Here is a 20,174-nt window from a genome sequence, read left to right as displayed (position 1 = left end):
CAGACACAGTCTGTGTGGTGATGCGTTCACTAACACGTGCGCACACACACGCACACACACACACAGACACACTGAGTGGTGATGCGTTCAGGAAACCACGGTTGGAAAAAACAGTGAACAGACACTAAATGTCCCACACAGCCAGAATCAGGAAAAACACAAGACTGACGCAAACCGAGAATAGACCAAGACTGAGTCGAGACTAAGACCAAAGTCAGCAAGACCAGAGTCCAGAAGACTAAGACCAGAGTCCACAAGATTAGCGTGTACACAGATCGAGACCAAGACTGAGACCAGAGAGTATTACGATCAAGACTACTAGCGATCACAATTAAGACCAAGAGTTTATAATGAGGAATTTATCTGCTGCTGTGAGGACGTCGTGGACCACAGCTGAGGTCCACAACCAAGTCTCAGTCTTGGTCTGTGTCCATCTTGGGTTTGGTCTAAAAGTTTGTTGGCGGGTCAGCTGACTGGTCATGTGACCGTGTCGTCACAGTTGTGGCAGCTGTCAGCTGTCGTGTGTTTGGCAGCCGTGTGAACATCAACACAGAACACTTTGTTCTGGTGCCTGAAGACTCCGCCCTCAGAGGAATTATTCTGGCTGCTTTGGTCTCAAAATGTCTCCTGTTGGACAAACGTGCACTCGCTGACGGAGCTGATGAGTCTCCACGGTAACGTCTCAAACGCTTGGAAAATAGTTCAGAAGACATGAGGTCACCGCTCTCTATCACGCCTTAAAGGGACAGACAGGCTAACTTCAAACATGGCTGCCATCAGGGACAACACACCAAAGTGAACAAAGTCAGTTTACGTCCACGATGTCTTTAAGAACATGTTTGTGTCTTCATCTCACTGTGAGACAGACTTTTCCAACAGGAAACTCAAGTTTGTAAACCACTCACTCTCCCACACCAAACCCCACAGAGAAAACCAGTGATTTTAGCTCACGGGGACACAGGAGCTGCTGGTCTACTGCTGCCTCATGTGGTCACTTTGTGTCACTGAGGTCAATCTAAATGAAGGACTTTAAATGCCGAATTGACAAAATAAGACATTAAAACTTATGGTAGTTAAGTTACTGTTCTTACTGTTATTCAACAACTGCTGTGTGCTGTGATGTTAAAATCACAGATTTTCTCTATGAGGTTTTGTATTGAAGACGATTCTTTTATCCACTTCACAAAAAAAATAAAATCTATGTCAATTTAAGTCTACGATGTCTTTAAGAAGAAATTTCATCACCTGGCCATGACATTCACCGCTCCAGCTCCCCCTGCTGTCTGTCAAAAGGATACACATTTCTTTCTTTTAAAACAACACCAGCAGAAAAATGAAGTGGGGATTTGTTTAATTTAAACTTGAACATGAATCTGTTAGAAATTTAAAAATATTCAGTGTTAGCGTAAAATGTTTAAGTACAAATTGTGGTTTAAAATGGTTTTGTCGTGGTTAAAAAAAAGTGACAGACGGAGGCCGAAGTTATCGTTAGCGAGGTGGCGATGATGATAAAGTTTGACGATCAGTAAAATTTCGTGAAAAAAAAACCTTCACAGTTTAAAAAAGCTGCCGTTAAAAATAGTGCGATTAGAGCTCAGTGCGAACATCTGTAATCGCTACACAAACGCGATAACACTTGGGTGTGTCCTAATACTTCGCAGACCAGAGTATCGCGTTCCGACGTTAAAAACATCTGTCAGGAAAATGTTTGGTTACCGGAGCAACGACACGACAAGTCCGCTCATTTCATTCTTCCTGTACCCGACGTTTTGTCTTTTTCTGGACAAAATCCAAGTCTCACATGACTCCGCCCACACGGCTCCACAGCAGCGACGCTAACACCAGCAGAGACATTTGTCCCCGAAGTCCAGAGGACGAGTTGAAGACTTGAATTCTTCCTTCGACGGAAGGATAAACTTTCCGTCTTTGTGTGATGTAGTTGGAGACGACGGAAATGTCCAAATCACCTGCAGGGGGAGACATTTGAGACACTGACTGAACGGAATGCTCCTTTAATGTGACGAGTAATAAAATCTACGATGTCTTAAAAACACGTTCACGTCTTTATCTCACTCTGAGACTTTTCCAACAGGAAACTGAAGTTTGTAAAGCACTCACTCTCCCACACCAAACCCCATAGAGAAAATCAGTGATTTTAGCTGGCGGGGACACAGGAGCTGCTGGTCTACTGCTGCCTCGTGTGGTCACTTTGTGTCACTGACATAAATCCAAATGCAGGATTTTTAATGCCGAATTTTACAAAATAAGACATTTGAACCTAGTGATGGAGGCAGCAGTGGATCAACAACTCCTGTGTGCTGTGATGTTAAAATCACTGGTTTTCTCTCTGGGGTTTGGTGTGGGAGAGTGAGTGGTTTACAAACGTCAGTTTCCTGTTGAAAAAACAGTGAGATAAAGACGTGAACATGTATTTAAAGATAAAGTCTTTTATTGCATGGTTAAAATCAGGTGTCTCAGCAGCAGCAGGGGGCGCTCACCGCGCCGTCAGAATCAAACCTCACCACTGTTGTGTGCGAGCATCTCGTCTGCGATCATGGAGAATCCGTCGCCGCCGCTCACCATGTACGACGGGAGCACCACCGCGTACACGTCCTCGTCCCGCACCGGCTCATAGTGGGGAACGCGACAGTGCGTGCAGAGGATGGCGAGGCGCCGCACGCGCTGCCACGCGGGTTTGGAGACATCAAACTCCACGCGGAACCCTGGTGGACGAACACAGAAACTGCATCAACCGTGATTCACACGGGCGTTCCTCACAACGTGGACACGGAGGACGACGGTTAAATACCGGACACTTGCAGGAACTCTCCGGTGCTCTGACCGTAACGTTTCACAGAGTGTTCAAACACTTTCCTGAGCGTGGAGCCTCTCAACTGCACCAGGTCAAAGGTTCCTCCGAACGGTAACACGGAGATCAGGTCCTCCATGGTGATGGAACCTGAAGACAAAACATGGACAGTCAGAGGCCGGAGATCCTGCTCCGTGTTTCATCAAACACACGCAGCGACGCACCGTTCCTGCTCTGCTCGTCGATGGACGCTCGGACGCCGCCGCCGTTAAAGGCGCAGGCGCTGACGTGATTCCACCTGACGTCGTCTGGGAACCTGATGCTGTTGTCGAGCTGAAGATCAGAGAGAGTTTTCCCTCACTTACACGTGAAGAACACTGTCAACAGTCATTTTTCATCTTCTTAAATGTGAATATTTTCTACTTTCTGTAATTTTCAGCTTCTTAAATGTGAATATTTTCTACTTTCTGTAATTTTCAGCTTCTTAAATGTGAATATTTTCTACTTTCTGTAATTTTCAGCTTCTTAAATGTGAATATTTTCTACTTTCTGTCATTTTGCAGCTTCTTCAATGTGAATATTTTCTACTTTCTGTCATTTTTTCAGCTTCTTAAATGTGAATATTTTCTACTTGTTTCTACTTAAATGTGAATATTTTCTACTTTCTGTCATTTTTCAGCTTCTTAAATGTGAATATTTTCTACTTTAAAAGTCGTGAACATGTTTTTAAAGATATCGCAGACTTTCTACTCTTAGCTGAGTCTTCTGTCAAGCAGATAAAATCAGTTGAATGAGTCACGTCTCTGGATTGGTTGAATGGAACCTTATTTTGGAACAAAGTTAGTCAGATGTGAGGGATGTATTATTCCATGTTTGCTCTGTTTGTTGCTGCTGGTAAAAAAACACATGTTCACAATCATCTCACGATCTTTGACTTGGGAGATTTTCCTGTGGAGGGAAAAACAAGGATACGTCCAAAGATCTTTCTGAAGGAATTGTGATTTACAGAGGGAGGAAACGACGTGGAAACATTCCAGAGTGTGTTACTCTCACCATGGCGTCACAGATCAGGTTTCCCAGGTTACACTCACGGAAGCGACACTGCTCAGTTTCCCCGTTGAGGAGAACCAGAGTTCGTCCGATCACCCGTGACGAGTAATTGGCCAGATTCTTCTTCCACTCGTCCACGTCTGCACGGACGACTGGATCTGGATCAGAAACAGTTCGGGTTCCTGACTCACCATGGTTTTACTTAATAACACCGGTACATTCCAGCAGTGAATCATTAAACAGCAGCACAGAAAATCACACATAAAGACACAGATCTTTGTGTTAGGCGCTCTGTACCCTGCGGGACGTTGCTGTCCAGCAGGATGGGGTTTCCCGAAGACCTCACCACGTTTCCCGCTTCATCAAAGGTCACTTTCAGATAACCCAGATATTTCCCGAAGGCGTAGGCCTGAACGACAGGAACCTGCCGCCCGTCGTCCGACTTCACCATGAAGGGATAAGGACCAGCAGGAACTTCAGAGGAGGGAGGTTTTCCTGCGAGAGAAGATAAGGGAAAAAACTCATCTCACTCATCTACCCTTCACTTAAGAAAAGGAGATTTCAGACTTTATCTTAAGAACATGTTTCACGTCTTTATCTCACTGTCAGACAGACTTTTCCAACAGGAAACTGAAGTTTGTAAACCACTCACTCTCCCACACCAAAGCCCATAGAGAAAATCAGTTTTAACGTCACACACACACAAGTTGTTGATCCACTGCTGCCTCCATCACTAAGTTCAAATGTCTTATGTTGTCACTTCTGCATTTAAAATCCTTTGTACAGATTTATATCAGTGACACAAAGTGACCACACGAGGCAGCAGTAGACCAGCAGCTCCTGTGTCCCCGCGAGCTAAAATCACTGATTTTCTCTATGGGCTTTGGTGTGGGAGAGTGAGTGCTTTGGACTTTCTCTTCTTCTTTTCTCCCAAACCTGAAACTCACACATAAACTATTCCTGAGAAACTGAAATGCAGCCATGACTCGTAGAAGCTCGTGGAAAAATGTGGCGGAACGATTACAAACAATGACTCAGGGTTTCTCTGACACACCATAATACTGCTGGTGTCTCTGTGGTGTATTTGACTCACAGAGAAAACAAACCCAGTCCTGACTGAGGTTCATTGTTTAAACTGTGTAACATATACATTTACAGTCACTGATGGAAACCAGACTGTGCTTTTCTTCTGGTTTGTTTCCTCACAGACACACAAGAGAGAAAGTCAACGGTTTAGCTCATCCTCCTCAACATGGGCGGAGTCACAAACACTGAAACTAGTGACCAAAAGCAGTTGTTTTGGGTGAAAGTGAATCATTAAAAAGATTTGTTCACAGAATGATTCAGGACTTCAGACTCTGTCTGACACAGTCACTGAACTGAAATACCACTGAACGTCTGACAGTCACTGAACTGAAATACCACTGAACGTCTGACACTGAACTGAACTGAAATACTTGGCTTGGCTTCTCTGATGAAGATTTCTTCGGTGCTCCTCTGTTGCGGTGCCCAGTAGAGGACGATTTTGGGCAGACGATGGTCCTCCATTCTAGAGACATGCCCTGCCCAGCGTAGCTGTGTTTTGATTACCATGGCCTCGATGCTGGTAATCTCCGCTCGCTGTAGCACTTCAACATTGGTGACATATTCGCTCCAGTGGATGTTGAGGATGGAGCGGACACAACGTTGGTGGAAGCGTTCTAGAAGACGTAGGTTGTGTCTGTATGTGACCCACGACTCCAAACCGTACAGGAGGGTAGTCAGTACCACAGCTCTGTAGACACTGACTTTAGTGCCTTTTTTAAGATGCTTGTTGCTCCAGAGAACCTCTGTCTTCTTTAAGCTGACTTCGAGACCGAAGAGTTCGGCTGTCTCTGCAAAGCAGGATGTTACGCGCTGCATGACAGACTCTGTGTGGGCTACAAGGGCGGAATCATCAGCAAAGAGTAGCTCTCAGATGAGTTGCTCTAGGGTCTTGGTATGGGCCTGTAGGCAACGTAAGTTGAACAGGCTGCCATCAATGCAATATTGTATGTAGATGCCGTCTTCGTCACCAAGATCTTCTGTGGCCCATTGAAGCATCATGCTGAAGAAGATGGCGAAGAGAGTTGGCGCAAGTAGACAACCCTGCATCACCCTGTTGCTGATTGGGAAGTGCCCTGAGAGGTCGTTGTTGCTTCTGACCTGACCACGCAGATCTTTGTGCAGCTGGATGACCATGCTAAGGAACTTTGGGGGACAACCTAGGCGCTCCATGATCTCCCATAGGCCCTTCTTGCTCACAGTGTCAAACGCCTTTGACAGGTCAACAAATATAGTCCCTTGTTCTGTTCCCGGCATTTTTCCTGGCGTTGCCTTAGCACGAAGATCATGTCGGTACCCCTGTTGGCTCTGAAGCCGCACTGGCTCTCTGGGAGGTGGTGTTCTGCAACAGCAGGAACCAGTCTGTTGAGGAGGACTCTCGCTAAGATTTTTGCCTGCGATTAACTGAAATACCACTGAATTGAAAAACCACTGAGCATCTGACACTGAACTGATATACCACTGAACGTCGGACAGTCACTGAACTGAAAAACCGCTGAACTGAAAAACCACTGAACGTCTGACACTGAACTGAAATACCAACGTGGTCATGATCACTATTCTGCGTTCCAAATTATTAATCAAATTGTATTTAAGTGTCATAAAGTTGTTGTTTTTTTAACTTAAATTTTTATTTGTTTTTTTCCATTTAAATACAATACACACACAAAAAACAACAAAAGAAAAACACATCCAGTAGTAGCTTATAGGTCCTTCCATTCAGTTACAATGCAACAATTCTGTCCTGCTCAGTTGTCATTACTATAATTACTAGCGATAACCTCCTCGTCCCTTCTGTAATAATTCCATTTCTCCCATTTCCCTACAAACTGTTCCACTCGCATTCTCAAGGTATGTGTGAACCTCGCCATATCATAAATCTCCTCCACAATACTCAGCCACTGCTCTTTAGTAGGTGGGTCTACCTTATACCAGGCCCTTGTAATTGCCTTCCTCCTAGCCATCAATAATACTTTCACGAGGTATTTATCTCCTCCTTGTACCTCCTCTTGTGGAATGTTCCCCAGATACAATACCAAACAAGTCTTTGGTATCTCATATCCCAATATCTCCCTCAGCATATTCTAGACTTTCTCCAAATATCCCTCTATCTTTTGACATTTCCAAAACACATGTGTATGGTCTGCCTCCGCCTGACCACACAATCTCCAACATGATTTCTGATCTGGTGTGTATCTCCCCTTAATCTTTGGTGTTATGAAAAACCTTATAATGTTCTTCCACCTAAATTCTCTCCATACCCTAGAGCCAGTGGCTGAGAGTTGAGTCTTGCACACATTATACCAGTCATCTTCTATTATTGCTAGTCCAAGCTCTTTTTCCCATTTTTCTTTAATATAGACAGTTACCCCCACTGGCACCTAGAGCTTGGTATAGAGCTAAGATTACATTTTCCCCTACATATGCATTTATCATTATTTTAATAATCATGTTCTGTTCTTTGGGTTGTTCTAACTTTATTTCCTTCAAATAGTAATCCCTCACCTCAAAATCTCAAAATCCCCCTTAATATTTGCACTGGGCTAGCCCCCACCTTCATTTATATATACTTCGACCTAGCTACATATTCTCCATTACACCAACAAGTTACGGCCCTGAGCTGTGCAGCATAGAAGTAGTCTTGTAGTTTTGCTACTGCCATGCCCCCTTTCTCCTTGGGGAGCTGCATGGTGCTATATCGAATTCTTAGCCTCCTACCCCCCCAAATGAACCTGGATATCCATCTATCCCACTCCATAAACTGTTTCTGTGGTATCATTACTGGAGTTTGGAACAGGTACAGTAGCCTTGGTAATAAATTCATCTTAATTATTTCTATCCTTGAACTAAGATCCAATTGTAATATTGACCATCTTCATATATCCCATCTGAGTTCCTGATTAATGCGAATGTAATTAGCAGTGTACAACTTTCCCACTCCCATTGTGATGTTCACTCCCAGATATCTAATGGTTTCTGAATTCCACTTAATTTTGTATTTCGCTCCTAACTCTGGTGTAGGGGCATAGTTTATGGCCAAGATCTGTGTTTTGGTTACATTAATTTTGTATCCTGAGTAACATCCATACTCTTCCAGTAGATTCATCTGCGCAGGGAAGAACTCACTGGGTTGCTCCGAGTAGGCTACCACATTATCTGCAAACAGCCCTATCTCATGTTCTCTACCATTCACCTCCACCCCTTTGATGCCCTGGTCCTGCCTAATCGCCTGTGCCAATGGCTCTATGAATATTGCTAAGAGAGTTGGAGAGAGACTACACTCCTGTCTAGTAGACCTCCCCAGACAGATGGGATCCGTGAGATTACCATTCACCTTGATCCTAGCTGTCGGCTCTTGATATAATGCTTTATAATTCACTGGACAGATTCTTTATTGAAACCAAATCTCTCCAACTCCTTATATAAGTAAGTCCATTTAACACTGTCAAAAGCTTTCTCTGCGTCTACACTAACTAAAGTTGCGCTATTCTTCGTTCGTTGAGTCTCTTCTACAATGTGTATCACCCTCCTAATATTGTCCTGCATCTGTCTTCCTGTCTATAATGTCAGTCATGAATGTCTCAAATCTTTTGAAAATTATTGAGGTGTACATCTTGCTGTCCACATTTAGTACTGATATTGGTCTATAGCTGCTACAATGCTCTTTGTCCTTGCCCTCTTTGGGTATGATTGTGATAATGGCCTCCTTCCATGAGGGAGGGATTTTCCCTTCATTAATTGTGTGTCTAAATGAGGCCAACAATACCGGGGTCAACTCTTGTCTAAAGGTTTAATAGAATTCCGAGGGGAATCTGTCACTACCAGGAGATTTATTGCTCTTCATCCTAGAGATCGCCCTTTTCATCTCTTCCTCTGTGATGTCTGCCATCAATAATGTATTCTGCTTTTCCCCTATAGATGGTAGATCCAACCTGTCTAGGAAATTTCTCATATCCTGTGTCTAAGTATCTCTGGGTCACTTGTGGCATTGTGTTTTCCCTCCAAGGCCTTTAAGTGTCCAATTTGCATCTGGTAGTTTACTAGTCTGGATTTCTTGCGCAGCATTGTCTTCCCAACCTTAAGCGCATCCCAAAGAATGGTTGGTACTACCTCCCCAAATCTCTTTAGTTTCTCACATTCCTCCGTAGACAGATGTGTCTCCTGCAGAAACACCATCTGCATTTATTCTTTTCTGAATTTGGCCATAAATTTTGCCCTTTTAATCCGACTACTCAGCCCATTCACATTCAGTGACACCACTTTAACACCTTCATGCTGAATTATACATCAATTCCCGAATGCACTTTCATTACCCATAAGCTAACCTTGGACACATAAAAAACATCAGCAACAGCTGTTCAAACTAAAAAGTAAACCAAAAAGTGATCGATGGAAACTCTCCAAACTGAAAGCGGCCTCAAGCTGCTGCTCCAGCGTCAGTTGTTGTTCCCCCATCAAACCACCCACCTTCATCCCGCAGCTTCTTGTGGACTGCCGTAGGTTTGGACGCCTCCTTGCCAGTGGACTTTCAATGACGTAAGCGGTGACTGGAACTTAATCCCTTCTCCCTTTAAAACTCTCCTCTGTCCCGCATAGCTACGGCGCTTTGCAGCCATCTCCGCTGCGTAGTCGTGGTCGAACGTCACTGTCTCTCCCCCAACCTCGATTTTTGTCTGCCATGCCTTTTTGAAGGCTCTTCGCCCTCTGGTACTCCCCAAACTCGAATATTGTCAGTCAGTCATCATCTAACCGCTTTATCCTCCACCAGAGGGTCGCGGGGGGTGCTGTGCCAATCTCAGCTACATCGGGCGATAGGCGGGGTACACCCTGGACAGTTCGCCAGTCCATCGCAGGGCCACACACAGCTAGAGACAAACAACCATTCCCCACATTGCATGTTTTTGGACTGTGGGAGGAAGCCGGAGAACCCACGCACACACGGGGAGAACATGCAAACTCCATGCAGAAAGGCCCTTGTTCCAACCGGGGCTCGAACCCGGGTCTTCTCGCTGCAAGGCGAGAGTGCTAACCACTTCACCACCGTGTGAACCCAACTCGAATATTGTTCCTTCTCGATCTCCCTTTTAAGTCAGTTATTTTCTCCTGCAGCCTCCTTTGCTGGTTGAGGGAAGAGGCGAGAATCCCCTTCAGCTCTGTGTTCCACTCCTCGGTCTCCACCACACTCTTGCACGTATCTCATGTATTACATTACATTACATGTCATTCAGCAGACACTTTTATCCACAGCGACTTACAATGGAATCGAATACAATCAGCCAGGGGTGGAGTAGAACTTGTGACCAAGTTCTGGGCTTCCATCCCCCTGTCGATGGCTTCGAACCTGTTGCCCATCTCCTCTTTATAAGTGGCTAGTTCTTGTTTCAACATACTTCCCAGATTTTGATTGTCTCGAATGTCCTTCATTTCTTTTCGGTTTTCCTCGCTATTGGTCCCAATCTGCTAGCTAGCATGTCGTCGTTAGCGGCATCAGACCTATCATCACACTTTCTATCTCCCATTTTTTCTTTGCTTCTTCTCCGTTTCTTTTTTGATAAGTTCCCTTCTAGTCCTCATCCCCTCTCTGGTTGTGCGTTTGAATTTTGGCTTTTTGATGTTTTATAACTTCATCCACCGGGAGCTCCTGATTTAACGTCTACCCACTCATTCGCTTAACCGGAAGTCCACATTTTTTGTTTTTCAATAAACTCATGGATGGGGTTGTGTCTCAGGGCTCTTTGGATCACAGGTGTCAATCTCAGACACCTGTGATAATCAGTTTGCCAGGTGAATCCAATTAAAGGAAAAACTACTAAAGAAGGACGTTCCACATTATCCAGCAGATTTCCAAGCAATATGGGAAAGAAAAAGGATATCTCTGCTACTGAAAAGCATGAAATAGTTGAATGCCTTGGACAAGGTATGAAAACCTTAGATATTTCAAGAAAACGTAAGCGGGATCATCGTACTTTAAGAGATTTGTGGCTGATTCGGAGCACACACGGGTTTGTGCAGATAAAGGCACAATGAGGAAGGTTTCTGCCAGACAAATACATCGGATTAAGAGAGGATGGTGGCTCTGGAGTCCCGCAAACATCAAGGTGTACTTGAAGCTCTTACTTACTTCTAGCTCTTATTTGTACCCAAATGTTTAAATGCTTTGGATAAAAGCGTCTGCTAAATGACATATAATGTAATGTAATGGCTGCTATGGGCATAAAAGGAGAGAAACTCATGGTGTGGCCCCCATCCTCCCCTGACCTCAACCCTATTGAGAACTTTTGGAGCATCCTCAAGCAAAAGATCTATGAGCTCTGGGAGGCTATACTGACATTCTGCAAAGAAATTCAAGCAGAAACTCTCCAAAAACTCATAAGTTCAATGGATGCAAGAATTGCGAAGCTGCTATCAAATAAGGGGTCCTATGTTAAAATGTAACTTGACCTATTAAGAAGTTGTAAATAGTTGAAATAGCTTTTGATTTCAATGAATATGACCTCCTAATGCTGCAAATTAAACAAATGACCATTTTCAGTTCTTTACAACCTATAAAATGTTTTGTAACTCTGTTGTGCATAATAATTTGGAACAGTGCATTTTAAGTTTTTTATTTTTGAAAAAAATACTGTTATTATTGGAAGGTTTGTTCAATAACATTCCAATTATACTCTAACGGTTAATGACTTGAAAATAATGTCATTTGCATCGACTATTTAGATAAATTAGAGAAAAATATCACTTGCATAATAATTTGGAACGCGGTGTAAATACAATAGACTCCTCTGTTACATATTGACATTTTAAACATTGTAGTAGATATTTTTTAAGTAGATTTTGGAACTTTAAGTAGAATTTTTAAGTCTTTTTAACTGCTCTACAGTTGGTCATTGTTCACTTTGACTCTTCAGTGACGACGCTCTCTGTTGAGCTCGCTTTAACGTCGTCAGAGCAGGAACTAAAACCTCTGGACTCGACTCGCTCACTACATTCAGCCTTTTCTGATAAAGCCGTGATCATGTGACAAAAGTGACACGCCCACCTGAGTAGAGGAACGTGTTGGTGTGTCCGCCCACGACCACGTCCACTCCGCGGACTCTCCTGGCGATTTCCCGATCTTTGGTGAAACCCGAGTGACCCAGAGCGATGACTTTGTCCACGCCCAGTGTGCGGAGTTTGTCCACATGCGGCTGCAACGCCGCCACCTCCTCCTCGAAACGCAGGTGCAGTCCTGTAGGGGGCAGCGACAGGTTTACAAGTTACCGTGGGATACGGCAGCAGAATAAAGCCACGCACGGGAACGCGACAGCGCGTCGTTCACGCACCAGGTTTGGACAGAGCGGGCGTTTCCTGCGACGTGTACCCGACCACGCCCACTCTGTGATCGCCGACCTTCAGTATCGTATACGGATGATATGAGACCCCGAACGTCGCAGCCAGAGTTTTGTCGGGTTTGATGTTCGCACTGATCATGGGAAACTTGACTTCCTGCATGAACGGCACCATGAGTCCTTCCACGCCGTTATCAAACTCGTGGTTCCCGAGAGCCTGAAAAAAACAGACGTTAAATAAAAAACGTCTCTGATTCTGTCTTTGAAGTTTTGTTTTTTTTCGGGGGTGGGTTATGTTGTAATTTTACTCGTAGAAAGTTATGAAGTGTTTTTTCATTCCTTACATAACGTTAGTGTCATTATATACATTATATTTTCACCACACAGTGCCAATGCGATATGTCCACAAAATGATCGTGATAAAAAAAAGTTTGAAAATGAGTGGATATTAATAATTATTGCGATAAAATATCAGACGAAACAAAAAAAACAAACACATTTTTATATGAAAAGCAGGATTTTTGGGTGGTTGAATTTTGACCATAATTCACATTTTTTTCTTTTTTAAAACAGCTGCACTCCGAAACACCACTGTCCAGATTTCTGCTGGCTGGTCTTTCCAGCTCAATGCTCCCTTCTGGAAAGGGTAACCAGAACAAGTACGGCGGGTACAACTCGACTGTCTTTCTGAAGGTTTATTCCACATACACAGTTAAGCAGACGTCAGTTTGCAGTTAGGCAGTTATCAGCTTGAAGTTAGTTAGTTAGTTAGACAGCATCTTGTTAGGTTGTAAAACCGACAACTCGTACAGGTTCTGATGATAGATAGCTTTACAAAGGCGCATTTGAAGGCGATATATAACAAAACATGGCTTTGACGATGCACCTTAAAGGCACTTTAAAGCCAACGGTGCTTTGATACCAATTGCAGCAATAAACAGATAAATAGAATGAAAGACAAATAGCTTTGCCTGCTAGAAAGTTCTACAACCACCGATGCTTTTAAGCAAATTAAAACCACTGAGGTCTGAGTCATGTGATCAGATCTGGAACACTTAATTAACTGAGTGGTTTTTTTTCAGCTTCTTAAAAGTGAATATTTCCTGTTTTCTTGCTTCACAAAAACAAAGAAATCATTCAAACTGAATCATTTTGTGTTTGTGGACAGAAACAGGTATGCTGGTAGGTAGTAAGGAAGGAGGGATGTAGGTAGGTAGGAGGGAAGGAGGGACGTAGGTAGGTAGGAAGTAAGGAAGGAGGTAGAAAATAAGGCGGCAGCCCTCTCCTCATGTTCAAACAGTCGTACACATACATATCAATTCATTGTTAAACAACTCAATTTATCGAAGAAAATATTTCGTTTTATATAAAGTTCTTCATGTTCTCAGAGCAACACAAGAACATTTCCATCATTTAAACCTTATATTTATTTAAAATGTGTATTGTTAGTCTCACACACACACACACACAAGTTGTCCTGGCACTCTGTGTTTTTAAATTTAAATAAAAACTCGTCTCTCTGTCAACAAAGTCTTTATTTGATTTGGAACATGAGTCATTTCTTGTTTTTAATAATAACTTAGAATAACTCATTTATCTGGTCCGGGCCGCAAGTTTGACAACTTTAGTCTGACTGTGTGTGTGTGTGTGTGTGTGTGCGCGCGCGTCTCACCATGACGTCATACTTGAGCAGGTTCATGTAGTGCGCAGCCTCGGCTCCTTTGTAGTAGTTGAACCACACGGTTCCCTGAAACTGGTCTCCAGCGTCCAGAAGCAGCACGTTCTGCTCTGAGCTGCGGATCCGCTGCACCACCGCGGCTCTGCGCGCGACACCGGCGAAACACCCAGAACCAGAACCAGAGCCAGAGCCGGAACCGCTGCTGCTGCTGCACTTACCGGACAGTCTGCTGGTCTCCTCCACCCGCGCGTGCACGTCGTTAGTGTGGAGCAGAACCAGGTCCCAGGAGGATGAACAGGAGCAGGAGAGGAGCAGCAGGAGCAGGAGGTGAAGGCAGGGGGCGCTGTGCACCTCCTCCATCTTCAGAGAGGAGAGAAGAGAACCGGGGACAGTCTGGTTCTGACTCAGTGTCTGAAGACTGTTACAGATGAAGACACTGAGAGAGTGAGAGGAGTGGGCTGAGAGGGAGGGGCGGGGCCTATTCACCCTGTCATTAAAACAGGAACTCATTGTGAACATGAACATCATTTCCATACATGTAAACATATGTGGCTTTAATGAGGTGTTTGTTTCACTTCAGTTATTTCACTTCCTCATAATCACAGACTTTCTGCACATGTACACAAAATACACACAATAAGTGTCAAAGAAATGTTTAAATTAGGAGTAAGTTAGGAGTAAACACTGACTTTTAGTCACTTCGTAAACGACTTTTCCAAGAGGAAACCGAAGTTTGAAAACCACTCACTCTTGCACACCAAAGTCCATAGAGAAAACCAGTGATTTTAACATCACACACACACAGGAGATGTTGATCCACTGCTGCCTCCATCACTAAGTTCACATGTCTTATTTTGTCAATTCAGTGTTTAAAATCCTTCCCTCAGTGACACAAAGTGACCACACGAGGCAGCTCCTGTGTCCCCGCCCGCTAAAATCACTGATTTTTTCTATGGAGATTTTGATATTTGATACTAATATACTATGTTAACTTAAATCTGCGATATCTTTAAGAACATGTTCACGTCTTTATCTCACTGTGAGACAGATCACCAAACCACTCACTCTCCCACACCAAACCCCAGAGACTAAATCAGTGATTTTAGCTGGCAGGGACACAGGAGCTGCCTCGTGTGGTCACTTTGTGTCACTGAGGTAAATCCCAACAAAGTTTTTAAAAAGCCGAAGTGACAAAGTGATGGAGGCAGCAGTGGATCAACAACTCCTGTGTGCTGTGATGTTAAAATCACAGATTTTCTCTACGGGCTTTGGTGTGGGATACATGTTCCTCCTCCTCCTCCTCCTCCTCACCTGACACAGAGAAAGATTTAAGCATCATGTTCCTGCTGTTACCTTTTATTAAAGTGTAAATCACCACTGACAGCTCTCAGAGGACGGTGTTCTTCCACTAGAGGGCAACAAAGTGTAAGAAATGACAGCAGAGGGCACGCTCTCTCTGGCGATACATGTAACATGTTAGTGTACATCCATCCATGAAGACACAGTGAACTTTACACACTTTATCAAATGTACAAACATCTGAAGACTAAATTCAAAAATAAAGTTTCAATGACAGAATTTATACTCACATGTTTTTTTCTCCACATTCTTCATCATGTGCGTTCAAAATAATCAGAATTAGATATTTGTTCAAACTCGTTGAGCTCAGAACATCTAAAATAAAACTGAATGACTCAGATGTTTCTGAGCGTGTGTGCTTTTATAGGTGAAGGTCATGATTCATTTTAAATCACATATTTGTTTAGTAGTGATTGTGCAAAAGTCCCGTGTTCTAAGAGTGAATGTAGACTTTTCCAGGTTGCTGTCGTAGAGACATCTGTACAGCAGGGGGCAGTAGAGTCACACGTCCACTGTCTCTGTGACCACAGGAACACCAAAGTGTGAAGATTTCTGTGTTCGTGTCATCTGGACATCTGGAGGATGTGATCAAGAAGAACAACAAGAAGAACATCAAGAACAACAAGAAGAACATCAAGAACAACAACAAGAATATCAAGAAGAACAACAAGAAGAACAACAAGAACAACAACAAGAATATCAAGAAGAACAACAACAAGAACAACAAGAACATCAACAAGAACAACATCAAGAACAAGAACAAGATCAAGAACAACTAGAACTTTAAGACCATGAAGAACAATAACATCAAGAAGAATGAGAAGAACAAGAAGATGAAGAGAAACAGATGAGGGGACGAGGAGAATGAAGCACATTCATCCTGTCACAGCGCCACCTCATGGTGTAGAAGCCTTTGTCATGTTTGAGTCTTCACTGAAAAACCATGTCACTGTTTCTCATCATAAGAAAAAACCTGAAGCTGTGACAAAGTCACACATTCTTACAAATTCATGAGTGACAGAGTGAGACACAAAGACCTGTAAAAAACAAGATTTAATATTAAAGTCAATAACTTAATAAAAAGGCGATTTTCTTCAATAATAAGAGTTTAAAAAAACCTTCACACGTTTGTGAAGTTTGTGACAATAACCTGAATAAAGTCAGCGTTTCATTTAAACATCATGTTTGACATGTTTTCAAAAATCCACAGAAACTTTTAATATTCTGTCATTAAATCAAATTTAATTATAATTTACTGTCGAGCTCACGTCGAGTCGTGGGACGAAACAATCAGGAGAGTTTGTGATTTAAAAATAATCAAACATCTGTGTGTTTTCTGTCGTAAACGCTGACCTTGTCAGGACCTGGTTTAAGGTTAGGGTTAGTCATTAACTGGTTAGTGAGGTGAGTTTTTGTTTAAAAGTTTAAAACTCATCGTCCTGTTAAATCTCAGGTGTTTTTAAAAACTGGATGAAAATTGTAAGAACTAAAATTTCAATAACAAGAGTTAATCCACACGAAACCTAAATCCACACAAAACTAAAACCCACACAAAACTAAAATTTACATGCAAATGATTTTCACCAGGTTTTCAAAGAGCACTGTGAACTTCATTGGACTTTTCTTCTTATTTAGTGTCTGTGTCTCTTCAGTCTCTGTGTGTCTCTTCAGTCTCTCTGTGTGTCTCTTCAGTCTCTGTGTCTCTTCAGTCTCTCAGTGTGTCTCTCTCAGTCTCTGTGTCTCTTCAGTCTCTCTGTGTGTCTCTTCAGTCTCTGTGTCTCTTCAGTCTCTGTGTGTCTCTTTCTCTGTGTCTCTTCAGTCTCTCTGTGTGTCTCTTCAGTCTCTGTGTCTCTTCAGTCTCTCTGTCTCTCTGTGTCTCTTCAGTCTCTGTGTGTCTCTTCAGTCTCTCAGTCTCTGTGTGTTCCTGTCTCTCTCTGTGTGTCTCTTCAGTTTCTGTGTGTCTCTTCGTCTCTGTGGGTCTCTTCAGTCTCTGTGTGTCTCTGTGTGTCTCTTTCAGTGTCTCTGTGTGTCTCTTCAGTGTCTCTTCAGTCTCTGTGCTGTCTTCTTCAATGTCTCTGTGTGTCTCTTCAGTGTCTCTGTGGGTCTCTTCAGTCTCTGTGTGTCTCTTCAGTCTCTCTCTGTGTGTCTCTCTCCAGTGTCTCTGTGTGTCTCTTCAGTCTGTGTGTCTCTTCAGTCTCTCTGTGTTCTTCAGTCTCTGTGTGTGTCTCTTCAGCTGTGTGTGTCTCTTCATTCTCTCTGTGTGTCTCTTCAGTCTCTCTGTGTGTACTCTTCATTCTCTGTGTGTCTCTTCAGTCTCTCTGTGTGTCTCTTCAGTCTCTGTGTGTCTCTTCAGTGTCTCTGTGGGTCTCTCTGTGTGTGTGTCTTCAGTCTCTGTGTGTCTCCTTCAGTCTCTGTGTGTGTCTTCAGTGTCTCTGTGTGTCCCTTCAGTCTCTGTGTGTCTCTTCAGTCTCTGTGTGTGTCTCTTCAGTCTCTGTGTGTCTCTTCAGTGTCTCTGTGGGTCGAGGGTGGAGCTGCAGATTTAGCAGAGATTTCACACTTCAGACGTTTGTCAGAAGAGCAGACGCTGGCCCGGCCGCTCGGTCACACACTCGTCCAGAATACTGAGAGGATTCTTCACTGAGGACCAGAGGACAGTTTGTCTCAGCGCCAGCACCCGAGGTTTTTAAATTCACACTTTCACCGAGCATCAAGGTTTCATTCCCTCTGTGAAACAACATGAATTAAATATCATCAAATCTTTTTCATTATGCTTCTCAAGGTCATTTACATGACCTTGACTTTGAGTATGCTGTTGTTTAAAGACTTGTCTCTCCCACACCAAACCCCATAGAGAAAATCAGTGATTTTAGCCCGCGGGGACACAGGAGCTGCTGGTCTACTGCTGCCTCGTGTGGTCACTTTGTGTCACTGAGGTCAATCTGAACAAAGGATTTCTGACCAAATAAGTGACAAAATAAGACATTTGAACTTAGCGGTGGAGGCAGCAGTGGATCAACAACTCCTGTGTGCTGTGATGTTAAAATCACTGATTTTCTCTGTGGGCTTTGGTGTGAGAGAGTGAGTGGTTTACAAACTCATGGGTCTGACCATGTGACCCGGGCTTCACTGAAACAGGTCATGGTCTTTAAAATCAAACAACAGGTGGAGAGGAGGATGATGAAGAATAAACACATGGTATGGAAAATGATTAGCATGCTCCTCGTCTTCTCATGGAGCAACAACAGTGTTCACAGATACATAAATTACAGTGTGAGAGGATAAACAGCTGCTCACTGAAGATCAGTGGTGTGGAGAGACACTGCTGCTCAAGCTCCGAGGAGGAGGAGGAGGAGGAAGGATTACAGGATAGGAAATCACTCCATGAGGTGAGTAGCCGCACCGAGACACGTTTATTTAGTTTGGGAATAATGAAGCGGAGACGACACCATATGTTTCAGTTTTCACTGTCTGAGAAATGAAGAGGTGTGAGAAGAGAATCTTAATTATCTTACAGTCAGACACAAACTCATCTGTTTGTTGTACAGATTTATAATGAATTTTGATTGATTTGCCGAATGAACTCATATAATTACCAAATGATGGTAATTATATGCCATTTTATAGAGGAAGTTCTTACAGGCAGTCCAAAGTTCCTTCAACGTAGTTCAAAGTTCCTTCCTTCAACACAGTTCAAAGTTTCTTCCTTCAAAACAGTCCAGGGTTCCTTCAACGCAGTCCAAAGTTCCTTCCTTCAAGGCAGTCCAAAGTTCCTTCCTTCAACATAGTCCAAAGTTCCTTCAACACAGTCCAAAGTTCCTTCCTTCAAGTCAAGGTTCCTTCCACAGTCCAACGTTCCTTCCTTCAACATAGTCCAAAGTTCCTTCAACACAGTCCAGAGTTCCTTCCTTCAACACAGCCGCGTTCCTTCCTTCAACATAGTCCAAAGTTCCTTCAACGCAGTCCAAAGTTCCTTCCTTCAACACAGTCCAACGTTCCTTCCTTCAACATAGTCCAAAGTTCCTTCAACACAGTCCAGAGTTCCTTACTTCAACGCAGTTCAGTTCCATAGTTGCTTAAATTCTTAAGTTCTTTAAATATTAGATACTTTATCACTTCAACTTTTTCTGGCGTCATACTTTAACTCCAGTGAACTTTCACTTGTATTCTCAAACACCACGGATGGAAACATCGAGTGCAGATAAGGAGAAGAGTTAACACGACTTTCATCCACCTGCCGCTGCTCAGTCAAGTGTGTCATGGAGAAAAAGGGGGGATATTTTGGACATTAAGATTGATGGACACCATTTTTTGCTGCCTCCTCTGTGTATTTGCACAGATTCACGTAAATGGTTCAGCTCGGACGTGGCTGCGGTGAGAATCATGTCGTCGTCTCCCCGGTGACGCAAAAACCCTGTCAGAGTGAGATGAACGAGCACGAGTCTCTCCTGATTTACAGCTCTCCCGAAGCAGAATCATTCATCAGCATGACTTCTCAGAGCGACCAGCAGGAGGAGACATCGCTCATGTCCGTGCAGAGAGAACAAGAATCATCCTTTTTTTGAATTTCACAGTTAAAGCAGGAGATGAGCGTGTAAAGTAAAGGAGTGGGCAGAATGTGTTTATGGTTAATTCATAATGTATTCATTGTTTATTTATCATTTAGTTTAGAATAATTCTGTTGTTTGTTCTGCTGAATTCAATGAATCTTAGATTTTCCTTGTTTTTGTGTGTGTTTCCTTGTTAGAATATTTAAGATATTTATACGTTATCATATTTAATATTTAACAGGGTGTTAAATGCCCCTTTCCCCAAATAAATGTTCCAGACTTTCTTCAAAACAGAAAACATTTTGTTTCCAACAGGAAACTGA

At 43.2% G+C, this 20,174-nt stretch overlaps 1 protein-coding gene across 1 annotated transcript; it reads right to left on the bottom strand.

Annotated features, from left to right (window-relative positions):
* Window positions 1-1,324: 1,324 nt before the first annotated feature.
* nt5e (5'-nucleotidase, ecto (CD73)) lies at window positions 1,325-14,416 on the bottom strand. The gene is made up of 9 exons (XM_044049591.1): window positions 13,940-14,416; window positions 12,262-12,484; window positions 11,979-12,167; window positions 4,157-4,354; window positions 3,863-4,017; window positions 3,034-3,142; window positions 2,810-2,959; window positions 2,523-2,723; window positions 1,325-1,967 (listed from the first exon to the last, which is right to left on the bottom strand). The coding sequence occupies exons 1-9, from the start codon at window positions 14,303-14,305 to the stop codon at window positions 1,798-1,800; spliced, it is 1,761 nt and encodes a 586-aa protein (XP_043905526.1). The 5' UTR covers window positions 14,306-14,416; the 3' UTR covers window positions 1,325-1,797.
* Between the last annotated feature and the right edge of the window lie 5,758 nt (window positions 14,417-20,174).

This window comes from Solea senegalensis, linkage group LG17, assembly GCF_019176455.1.
Source record: "Solea senegalensis isolate Sse05_10M linkage group LG17, IFAPA_SoseM_1, whole genome shotgun sequence".
Lineage (NCBI taxonomy): Eukaryota > Metazoa > Chordata > Actinopteri > Pleuronectiformes > Soleidae > Solea > Solea senegalensis.
Note: the sequence above shows the minus strand (reverse complement) of the source record. Positions and strands in the feature narration are given on the sequence as shown.